The sequence below is a fragment of the Camponotus floridanus genome, unplaced genomic scaffold (assembly GCF_003227725.1).
Source record: "Camponotus floridanus strain SB8 unplaced genomic scaffold, Cflo_v7.5 scaffold136, whole genome shotgun sequence".
Classification (NCBI taxonomy): domain Eukaryota; kingdom Metazoa; phylum Arthropoda; class Insecta; order Hymenoptera; family Formicidae; genus Camponotus; species Camponotus floridanus.
In genome coordinates this window covers 407,633-419,925 of record NW_020229255.1, presented here as the reverse complement: position 1 = coordinate 419,925, position 12,293 = coordinate 407,633, and the positions used below count along the sequence as shown (strand labels likewise).

General features: G+C 24.7%; 2 protein-coding genes across 5 annotated transcripts; both read right to left on the bottom strand.

Moving 5' to 3' along the window:
- Window positions 1-155: 155 nt before the first annotated feature.
- LOC105259377 (odorant receptor 49b) lies at window positions 156-4,342 on the bottom strand. Of its 3 annotated transcripts, none has more exons than XM_025406237.1 (6): window positions 3,599-4,342; window positions 2,733-3,136; window positions 2,458-2,557; window positions 644-745; window positions 413-571; window positions 156-240 (listed from the first exon to the last, which is right to left on the bottom strand). In XM_025406237.1, exons 1-6 carry the CDS (start codon window positions 3,890-3,892, stop codon window positions 175-177), a joined length of 1,125 nt encoding a protein of 374 aa, XP_025262022.1. In that variant the 5' UTR covers window positions 3,893-4,342; the 3' UTR covers window positions 156-174. The 3 variants fall into 3 exon arrangements, with proteins under 3 accessions (XP_025262022.1, XP_025262023.1, XP_025262024.1); XM_025406238.1 differs by having other exon boundaries at window positions 2,488-2,557; XM_025406239.1 differs by having other exon boundaries at window positions 644-718; window positions 2,488-2,557.
- A 4,365-nt stretch (window positions 4,343-8,707) lies between these two features.
- On the bottom strand, window positions 8,708-11,993 carry LOC105259376 (odorant receptor 4-like). Of its 2 annotated transcripts, XM_025406241.1 has the most exons (7): window positions 11,958-11,993; window positions 11,809-11,885; window positions 11,144-11,550; window positions 10,779-10,878; window positions 10,331-10,432; window positions 9,868-10,026; window positions 8,708-8,933 (listed from the first exon to the last, which is right to left on the bottom strand). In XM_025406241.1, the coding sequence occupies exons 1-7, from the start codon at window positions 11,962-11,964 to the stop codon at window positions 8,874-8,876; spliced, it is 912 nt and encodes a 303-aa protein (XP_025262026.1). In that variant the 5' UTR covers window positions 11,965-11,993; the 3' UTR covers window positions 8,708-8,873. The 2 variants fall into 2 exon arrangements, with proteins under 2 accessions (XP_025262026.1, XP_025262025.1); XM_025406240.1 differs by lacking the exon at window positions 11,958-11,993 and having other exon boundaries at window positions 11,809-11,924.
- Window positions 11,994-12,293: the final 300 nt, after the last annotated feature.

Genomic DNA, 12,293 nt, shown 5'->3' with positions numbered 1-12,293 from the left:
TGTAAAATATTTCAATAACGAGATATGTAAAGTTCGAAATTTAAATCAAATTTACAAAGTTTTAGAAGATATTTTATTATATTTATTTTTTCTTCTATATAAAAAGTATTAGCATTGACGCATTTTTATTGCCTAGACATTTATTTTGAAATAAAGAGTGTTGATTATTTTCAATTAATCCACATCATTAGAAAGCATTGCTCTAAATGACGTCAGATAAGAAAATGCCATGGATACATACTGTAAAAATATTTAAAGATATTTGTAAATTTGCTATTTATTTAAATTAAAATATTTGATTTTTAGGAATAAAATGTTTTTTTTGTTACATATAATCATATATTATTAACTATAATTTTTATTAACTATAATATTTATTAACTATAATAGACTGCAAAATGCGCTATCTTACAGATGCGTAATGTTGCAAAGATAAAGCCGTGACCAAACCGGGAACAGATACAATAACAGGCCGTTGAGTTCGAAGTAAAGTATACAACATAATTTTTTGTGAAGCAATTTCATGTTCATACCACAATGAATTATATGCAGCATCTCCAGCATAACAACTCTATAATATTTTTTGAATATTTGAATGCTCCATAATATACATTTATATTTAATTTCATTTATTGAAACTTACCATACTCATTAAATGATCAGCTGGCCAAGTGCATAAAAATACTTTTGCCAATGATGAACAACATATGATGGAATACTGCATTTTGACAAACATTGGAAATCGCTGTTTTAAAAGACAATAGAACTATAGAATATAATGTTGTATATATATATATATATATATATATACAGGGTCTACCAAAAGTGTGGAAACCCCTAAATATCTCGGAAAATATACGTTTTACAGAAAAGTGTTTCGAACAAAAGTTGTAGGGTTTAAGAAGATCTATATACTGATTCTATCAGTTTGACCTTGGATGGCGTCGTCAAGGTCAGGTCAAGGTCACATTGACTTTTTTAAATGACACCCCCTACATTTGATTGCATATTCTTATAGCTTAATTCAAGAGCTTTCCAAAACACTATAATAATGTTCATTTTTATTAAGTACTTTGCGAGTTATGAGGGTTGAAATAATTTCTTAATTTTACATAAACCATAAAATATCTAGTAAACCATTCATTTTTCGATTATCTTACCTTCATACTTTTATGTACAAATTAATGAGAGGAATCAATTGGTGTAAAGAAAACACATAGTTGTTTCTAAGAAAAAATATGTAATTTGCAATTAACAATTCCATATTTTTTCTTAAAAACAACTGTATGTTTTCTTTACACCAATTGATTCCTTTCATTATTTTGTACATAAAAGTATGAAGGTAAGATAATCGAAAAATGAATGGTTTACTAGATATTTTATGGTTTATGTAAAATTAAGAAATTATTTCAACCCTCATAACTCGCAAAGTACTTAATAAAAATGAACATTATTATAGTGTTTTGGAAAGCTCTTGAATTAAGCTATAAGAATATGCAATCAAATGTAGGGGGTGTCATTTAAAAAAGTCAATGTGACCTTGACCTGACCTTGACGACGCCATCCAAGGTCAAACTGATAGAATCAGTATATAGATCTTCTTAAACCTTACAACTTTTGTTGGAAACACTTTTCTGTAAAACGTATATTTTCCGAGATATTTAGGGGTTTCCACACTTTTGGTAGACCCTGTATATATATATATATACATACACAATAATATAGATATAGCACGAAATTATATATACATATATGGAAAAATCTTCTTAAATCAATATTGACTTGCGTAAAGCAAATAATTTTCTAATTAATTTGTTTTTATAAGTAGCTGTGTTATGCAACAATAACAATAAAAAAAATTATAATTTTGCTTTTTAAAATGCATTTTATTATTAATACCAAGGCAAATTAAAAAGTAAATATATGAAATAAGTAAATGAACTTTTTTATTTTCCCGAATAAGTTGCTGAAAATCTTAACTTTTTTAATTTATCATAACTTCAAATCTTTACATGTTCTCTTTATATATTTAAAGTGGTTTGTTGTTAAGAGTTGTCTAAATCGCTGCCCGATCTACTGGTGGATAGATCATTTTAAAAATAGTTCATTTATAATAATAGTCATTTTAAAAATAGATTATTTTAAAAAATAGTAGTAACTTGTCGGATTTTTGTCATATTATGAAGAAAACATACTGCTCTCATTTTTTCTTTAGTGAAATTGGACAACTACTCTACTATTGGAAAAGTATTCATTTTAAATTGACATAAAATCATAATAAAAAGAGCTGAGTAACCACAACTCTAAATATACTTTGAAATTATGATAAATCATATATATATATATATATACAAGAATTGGTATTTATCAATCTGTTTAGGAAAACAGTTCCTCTACTTTTTGACTTGCTCTAGTAATTAATTAAAAAATAAGTTAATAAAATAAATAGATACACACACCAAGAAAGGTAAGACCACTGAATACTACCGTTATAGTGCTAACACCTAGCGATGATAATGTTATGTGTGAAATGGAAAAAGTTACTTGTCTCGTAAACCTATAATTATTTATTAAGCTATATAATAAATAATATAATTATATTTAATTATACACACATACATATACATATATAAAATAAGTAATATAAGGATACTTGATAATGCAGCATACTTGAAATTTTGTTGAAACTAATTTATATATAATTATAGATTATATATATATATCAAATTTACTTTAAAAGCTCTTGATGCTCTTGTATACATGCTTTCCAATCAGAGTATTCCGTAGCTATGCGAAATTTATTGGCCAAAATTTCAAATCTAGCGGTTGAGAACCAAAGCAAAAGAGCAAGAAAAACGGTGGCACACACTTGAACATATACTTGGTACAAAGCAAATGACTGATGTAAGTAAATAATTCCCCTCATCGGTTGATAATCAATGGAAAATGGATACTCTAATTCTAATACGGGACGAGCCAATATCAATGGCACTAAAATCATGGCAACTAAAGCTACTGTCATCAATGTCAGTGTTATGCCATAAATTACTATATGTTTATTTATATATTCCTGTATTACATTCCTTTCCGTTGAATTTGCATGTTTACTGTAATTTTCCATCTTCAAAATTATAGTCTGCAATATTATTAACAATTATTTTAATTCAATTATATTGTTTAACTTTATGCTCATAAAATAATTTTGTTTAATTGAAAAATAAGAATTATAATGAAGTATATTAAAAAATTTTTCGTAACTCTTATACTTCATTTTAAATCCAATTAATTGGATATATCTCTACGTCTTTGTACACCTAAAGTTCCAGATCGATTTTTCTAAAAAAGTATAGCGCACACGTATCACACGTAGCATATTTTGAAAGCAACATTTTTAATATCTCAAATATCTATATTTATATTTTATATATCAATATAAATATTTATATTTATATTATATTGCTAAAATATCTACTTTATAATTACGCCCGTTACATTCATAATGATTAATTTATAATAATTAATATGATTAATATTAATGATTAATACATATATAAAAATATATAGCAATATAAAGATGTATAAAATTCACTTTTCTTACTTGCAAACTATCGTGCTGTTGAGTAAACAGATATATCTGCAATGGAACTTCACATAAAGTACCTAAGACGCAACCTAGTTGCATTATCACCAACGTATTGTTGTACTGAGAAATAATCCTATATGCTACCGCATAGATCATCAGCATCGAATGCAAACCATTGAACAAACGAAAAAATTTATCATACGTGATTTGCATTTTAGTTGCTGTGGGTGGTAGCGGCCAACAACAAGCAAAAGCCAAATGCATTCTCAAGAAAACGATGAGTTTTTCGAATGTTACAGAGCATGCCATAATATACTTTCGGTAAGTCTCCCCGATTCATAAAATGCACGTACTATCGTGTACTTTGAACACAGCTGTCTCGTGATTATTTTCACCTGTACGAGTAAAACTTGGGGAAGGGCGATAAATAAAAAAGAAAATACTACCACATTTTGTTATAGATATAATCTCTCTTTCTCAACATTGTTCCAATAAATCGATCATTATATAAAAAGCGATGTACGCAATCCTACGAATAAATACTACGAGCAGCAAATGTTCTTTCTTGCTGAAAGCACTAAATACATACTTGAATAAATAATAAAGATTCACAGGCAAAGCAGAAACAAGCTGTACAGAGACGCGTCTATAACATTTCTCTCTTATTATTTTTTATAATCTTAGAAACTGTACGGAATAGCGAAATGCGCAATAAATAAAGCATATTCTCTCGATACATTTGCTATTATTAGTCATTACTTCCGCTTAGTAACAATTTTATAGAATGGTGCTACATAAATACAATGATTATCTTTTCTCGATATTACAACATACTTATATGTATAATAGTTATTAGAAAGAAAATGCGATGTTTTACTTCTTCTTGACTATTACATTATTCTTCTTGATCAGTACAGAGAAAAAATTTATAATATATTATAAATATTTATTTTAAAATATTTGAATTCGAAAGATTCGTATTGTAACAGACGTATTCGAAAGTGCGTGCCATAATTGTTAAAAAATGACATCAATCTTATTGTTAAAATAAATTGGCAAATTCTAATAATAATACCATTCTAATAATACCATTTTAGAGAATAATGAAAAGAATTATTATGCTATGTTCCTATCAACATTATGGTAATATTTATTTAATTTTATGTATATTGTTATTTATATTTCCAATATAAGAATATTCTCTGAATTAAGTTCTAAATATTAATATTTTCAAATTAATATGTAAGCGTTAACACTTTCTAAATTAAAAAAAAAAATTAAATATATATATACATATTACATAAAAATGTGTACGTACATATGTGTAACAATAAATAATAATAAAGTAAGAGAAAATTATTAGTTATATAATTATATTTTAAAAATTATGAATTACATAACCTTTGATTTTGTAACTCGTATTTAATGCAAACAAATATATGGTAATAAAATAAATTTAAATATCTAAATTAAATGTTTTTCTGTACATAATTTATATTTATTAATTAATTAATGTAATATTTCAATATTTTTAAACTTTTATTCAACTTTTATTTAATACGTACGTATATTTAATAATTATAACTCTTTTAATTATTAACATAATAAAAATAAATTTTACAAAAATTTCATCTTTAGGATTGTTTTACACATATGTTAAAGATAAAATTACGCTATCAAGAAACGTATATAAAATATTACAAATGTATTATGCATGCAATATAGCTTGTAATGCCATAAAATATGAGAATGTAGCGTAAAGAACCTAAAAGTAAAAAGATCAAATATAAAGATCATAATTTTTCGAATGTTAATAAGAATTTTACACACTTGTGTGATATTAACACTCACCGATCCGCAAAATTTTATTGAAACTACGGGTATAAAATTAGTGCCGCTAATCGCAACTGGTTTCTGACACCTTTGAATAATCATAAAGATTGTTCGGCGTACATTTGATGATGCACTTATCCATGAAGAATCATAAATTTGCCAAGAAATATTGTAAGCCTGTAAGAAAAATTATAAAAAATTTATCAATCTCTCAGTTGTATGTGTATGTGTTTTCCAAGTTAAATAAAGCAATATAATTAATGAATATTTGTTTTTATAAGTTAAATATATTTTAGCATTTTGAATATATAAGCTTGAAAATTATACCTTTCAAAATATTATTTATATATTTAATGTATCATTTAATTAATACATAATACACAATTTATATTATACTACCTTTTTTTAAAACAAACATTTTATATCTTTATTGTTTTTATCATAAATATGGAAATATTTGTTTTACTAGCACGATTTATATTACATAAGATTAAAAGATTAACCATATCGGTTATTGCTTGCGCTGACCAGCAGCAAACAAAGAGCCTCCAAATTGCAGTAGAAGTAACCATCAAAAATAGACTTATGTCCACAATAGATGCATTCTGCAATTTATATAAAATTATAATAGTAGAGTTTACGATAACTAAAATTACAATTAAAATTTAAATTACAGAATAAATACAAAAAAAAACTTTAATTAAAGTATGTATATATTACATTCAAAATTTAAAATGTACTCTTTTACAAATTGACTGGATTTTTCGCATAAATTTTTTGAATAAATTGAAAAATAATAATTTACAAGCGTTCTCTTGCTAATAACTTAAATACTGTTTTAATTCAGGTTTATAATATAAGAAGTCTTGAGATATAACTTAACTTAATTTAATAATAAATATTAATATAGATTCTCTTTCCGTTCCATAATACTTTTGATATTGATATATACATAGATAAGATCACAATTTTTAATAACCTTCAAAAAGTTTTAACCATTCATTATTTATTAAAAAATTATTGATAAATAAAAGTTCCGCTGCTTAATTATAAAACAATTTATATTAATTTGAGAGCACATGGAATACTCACATTTAAAATCAGGAGACCGCAAGTGATTACGTACATAGAAGCAACAATCGTCAATTTGAAAAGTATATAACTAGCAATACAATCGATTTCTCGTATATAACTAAATTAAAAAATTATAAAATATTTATAAATTTATAAGTAATAACAATTAAATTAAATGTTATTATTTAATTTAAATTCAAAAATTGTGATTTTGATTAAAAAGATTTATTGACTGTAATATATTTTTTTTTCCTTATGATACAAAAAAATATTTTAAAAAATCGTTATGAAATAATCTTACTTGAATATATTTTGATACATTATGATGGAGGCTCGGAGTTTATTAATAGTAAATGGCATAGAACGCATTTGAATACCCAACAAATTAAATTTAAAGGTAGCATGCCACATTGTAGAGATTATCATCAAATCGAGAATTATTGTAACTGATGCCTGTTTAATTGAAAATATGTGATGAAGATAAGCTGCACAATAAATCCAAGGCTTGGATATCGGAAAAGAATACACGACATTGAGCGGTAAAAATCTGTCCGAAATCATTGGCGAAAGAATGAGTATACACGCAGAAATAATATATATTATCGCTAAAGAAAAGTATTTTATACGTGTGTGATGCATAAATTTTAACCATACAATTTTTTCATATGGCATCCATATTTTATCAGGTTGTTCTATCTCATACAACAATTTCTGCAAAACCACAAATTACAATTCATATCACATATATTATAAATTAATATAAATTCGAATTAATATTCGGGATGTTAACCTGCAATCGTTTTCTTTGCATTTTACAATAAAGAAAATTAAATATTACTTCTGTGTTATATATCAATTCCACTAGTGTCTTCATTATATTGATAAAATTTTTTCGATATGCAGGAAGTATGCTTTTAGTCACTAAATAATATTGAATTATCATATTCAACGTATAAATAAACCACAAAACATTATAAGACAAAATTTTAAATTTTCCAGCTTTAGAGTTTAATGGCCAAACAGTAGTAAATAACCCACATATATGCAATACATGTAACAATTTGTCGTATTTCATGAAGATATGTTATTCAAGTGTTGCTTTTAATGAAACCGTGTAGTAAATTATGCACGACACAACATATAGCAATAATTGCGGAAATATGACAATTTTAATTTAGCAGAATTTATACAGATACTTTTTGCAAAAACAAAAATTTCACGAAGAAATGCACACAATATATGATTCACATAGCGCATTGGCAACAAAGTATTTGCACGTCATCTGTGTATATAGATAATATAAAGCAAATTATCATTAACGCTACTAATGAAACGATTATTTTAACGAGTCTAAAAAGAAAAACGTACATTTATAATAATTATATCTCAAATGACAAAGTCATTTATTTTATGATTCGCATTAATTCTGTTTTATCATAATAGTCCTTAATCGCACATATAAAAGTAACATCAATTTAACTCATCATTTAAAACGCTTTTCATTGTTTTTTAGAAAAAAGTCAATATAAGGAAAAATAAGTAGTTTATATTATATTTTTTTATATGTATATATGTATATATCAAATTATAAAAAATAATTATATACTTACCTATAATTATATACTTATATTTATATTCAACTTCAAAGGTGGGATCTAATAAAGTCAGTACTAGGGCTCTTCGAGTTCTTCTATTTTGATAATATGCCGATATGTTTAATCCGTGATTTTAATTGTTTGCGAGAAAGAATTTCCATTTAAGAAACAAGATATTAAAATCAAATAAAAAATCAAAAAATTTTCTTTCTCGTGTCGCGTAAAACTGTCTTTTTCAATTGCAACATATTACAAGAGTAAAAAGAGAAATATTGATATTAATTATATTAATGATAATTATAATAATAGAAAAAGAATAATTATTATTATAAAGGAAAGAATAATTAGATTAGGTAGGAAAGTTATATTAACAGAGCAAGAGAAAAAAATGTGTAAGTCTTGATTTAAATATATATACTATACATATAGTGAAAAATAAAAAAATGACATTAATCATGATAAAATCATAAACAATCAGTTTATTATCAACTTCTATTGTTGCACGTTTATTATTTAAAAGTCAATACGGATTACATGACATGACATAAAAATATTCTTTTATAGCATCTTATATATAAACTTATTCATTTATATAGAATTTTTAACGATACAGAAAAATAAATATGTTTATATTTATAGAAGAATATTTTGTCGTATCATATCACAATTGCGTAAGATGAATTTAATAATCCTAACAGTATTGTACACACTAAATATTTACAGTGCATCATATATTTTTTTCACATTAAAAAACCATAATACGTACAATCCATCATATTTCTAGCCCATCAATCATCTTCGAAAATTACTCGGAAAGTTGTTAAATAGGAAAATGCAGTTGATAAATACTGTCAGATACAAATATTTAATTTCGATTATTACATATGTCTCTCTCTCTCACTAAAACTATAATTTATTAACAATTTTAAATTTAAATAAGTGTATATATATATATATATATATATATATATATATATATACATACATATAAACCATTGACTATTTACTTTAAATGTGCGTATATAAATGTATATATTAATATACTCAAGAAAAGTACTAATTGTAAGTAACACTACAGGAGGAACTTTGACAATTTTGACGATATGATATCATGTTTTTTGAAAGTATTTAAATATTGCAATAAAAACAAAAAGTCATTGCAACTATTTATTTTTCAATTATTAATGAAAGATATATATATATATATATATATATATATATATATATATATAATTGTCTTTTTTATTCATATTATGTACAATTAACAAAATTAAAAATTTAATAAAAATTAAATTGCGTTAAATTAAATAACGAGGAAATGTGCAGGAAAAGAAATTCTCACCTTCACCAACACATTTATTTTTGATTGAATATGAATTTAAGAAATACTAATTATAAATATAGAGAGAATTTCAATTTGATAAAACAAAAATTCATACATATTATTTCCATAAAATTTATTATAGTTAAATTTAGATTTTTATATTGTGTGAAAATACATAGATTAACTAATTAATTATTTTCCCCAATATATAAATAATTTTAATTTTATAATTTAAGTAACAAATATTTCTATAATAAACAGAAATTTATTTGTTTTTAAATATATAAATAATAATATTTATAATTCGTAGAGAAACTAGTATTTACTAGAAATTTTTGCATTGCGTTTTGTTGCAAACAGAAATGGCTAGAAATATTTGTTAAATTATCGCCAAAGTTATCCCAGGATTATGTCACAATAAATTATCCATAAATGTTATAGGATGCGATATAACTTACAGAAGCATAATAATTAAGTGAAAGAGTCGGTAGCATGCACGGTACAGTTACGGATACAGGCTGCTGACATCGCGATTTAACATATATTAAATCTTTCTGTAAAGATACTTCTTTCTTATACCATAACGATTCGTATGCAGCATAACCAACATTATTGCTCTGAAATATTAAAATAAAGTTATATTTTAATTATAATGTTATAACAGTGCTTTTCTTTTAAATTTGAGTGAAAATAAGAATCAGTGGCATAACAATATATTTTTCTATAATAGAGCTGATCATTGTAATTTTTATTTTGGATAAAAAAATATGCATATTTATATATATTATTTATATATATTATTTAAATTTTGTATGTTTTGCTGTATATTTGATGTCAATTTTATATACGACAATTTCTTTAAATGTATATATGTAAAATTTAAATTTGTATATTTTCTTTTATATTTGTTATATATCTTACCGTACTCAAGACATAATCAGCTGGCCACGCGCAAACAAAAACTTCTATAAGTGAAGATGCACCAACAGTCAAAAATTGGGCCTTTATAGTTAATGGTTGTCGCTATATAAAATAATATTATAATATCAATAATACAATTCTGCTAATATGCGATATAAAAGAAAATTATTAAATTTACAATATAAGAAGGAAAGAGAGAAAATTATTTAGTGTCTGTAAACAATTGTAGTTTAAAACGAGCTAATTTTCATATTTATAAATAAATTATATGTACAAATAGTATTTAAATTATATGTGTGTTACATGTGCAAATTTTATTATTAATTAATGTATTTATAAAATAAAAAGCTTGCATCTTGAATTTTATATCTTCAATCAGATTTTTGCGCAATCTGTTCGATATTATGTAAACAGAATACGATAAATAAATGAAATAAACATAACTTACGCTTAAAAAGGTAAGACCGCTAAATACTACTGCTACAGTACTGAATCCTATTGTTGATAATGTTATATATCGGACTGCTTTAGTAACCTCTTTCGCATATCTGCAATCGATTTTTAGTTTTTTTATTGTAGTTATTCGTTTTAAAATTGATAATGAATAATAATGAAATAAAATAGTACGAAATTTTAATAAAATAGTACGACATTTCAAAATAAAGAAAGAGAAATTTGATCAGATAATTAATTTTTACTATTATTAATGTCATTTTTTATTTTTAAAACTTTTATTTCCTTTCATTACAATCGTATTGAATTATGACCTTAGAAAGATGATAATTTACTCTACCATAATATTTTATGTCTCACCGTAAGAGCTGTTGATGCAATTGTATGCAGATTTTAAATTCTGAAAAACTTCTAACTTTCCGAAATTGGTGAGATAAAATTTCAAATCTTGCAGCTATAAACCAAAGTAAAACAGCTACGAAGACATTGCTACATACTTGTACATAACTTTGATATACGTTCACCGCATGATGCAGGTAAATGATAGTTTTTAACGGTTGCTGGCTCACATAAAATGGATACTTTACTTCAATTGGAAAAGGTTGAGGTAGCAAAAATGGTCCAAAAATAATAGCGATAGCAGTTATAGCTATCCAGCTTATTGTTAATCCATAAAATAATTTGCATTTATCAATATATTTTTGAAATACATTCTTCTCTTCTGATTTTGCTTGTTGAATATAATTTTCCATTTCGTATATTATAACCTGCATAAATATGTAAGATGAAGGAAAAAACTAATTCGAAATTACGTATTCAATAAATTCAATATGTTAAAGTATTTTTCAAATAAAAAATTCATAGAAAATTTAATAATTTAAGAATTAATTTTAAGAAATTTTATTTTGATTAAATTTCTTTTCGGGAAATTTATTTTTAATTGTTTATTCTTTCTGTCGATATAAATTAAAAGATATAAATTAAAATTATCAATCAAATAAAGGTATATATTTTTTGTTTCTTACTTGCAAACGATCACTCTGAAGCGTAAATAAAGTAATCTGTATCGGAACTTGTAGAAAGGCAGTCAGCGCGCAACCCCCTTTCATAAGAAGAAGCATATTATCATGTTCGAGATATAATGTATATATTAACGATATCGACATTAGCATACCATTCATGCAACAACACCATCGAAATATCTTGTGTCGGATTTTTTGAGATTTTGTGGCTCTTACTGGGAGTGGCCAGCAGAAAGCAAACGTTAGATCTACTTTTAGAAAAGCAAGAACTTTTTCTAGTGTCAATATCTCTGTCATAATAAAATCTCGCAAATTATTTTATAGACAGAAAATAATGTATCTTATTACGACTTGAACTCAACTATCTCTTTACAGTATTTTTCCGAGAATTTATGGAAAGAAAAATCGCGCGAGCGGTTGAGGAAACATATATTGAACACTTAAGTAACATCTGTATTGCATTCATTTATATTTTATAGACGTAAAAT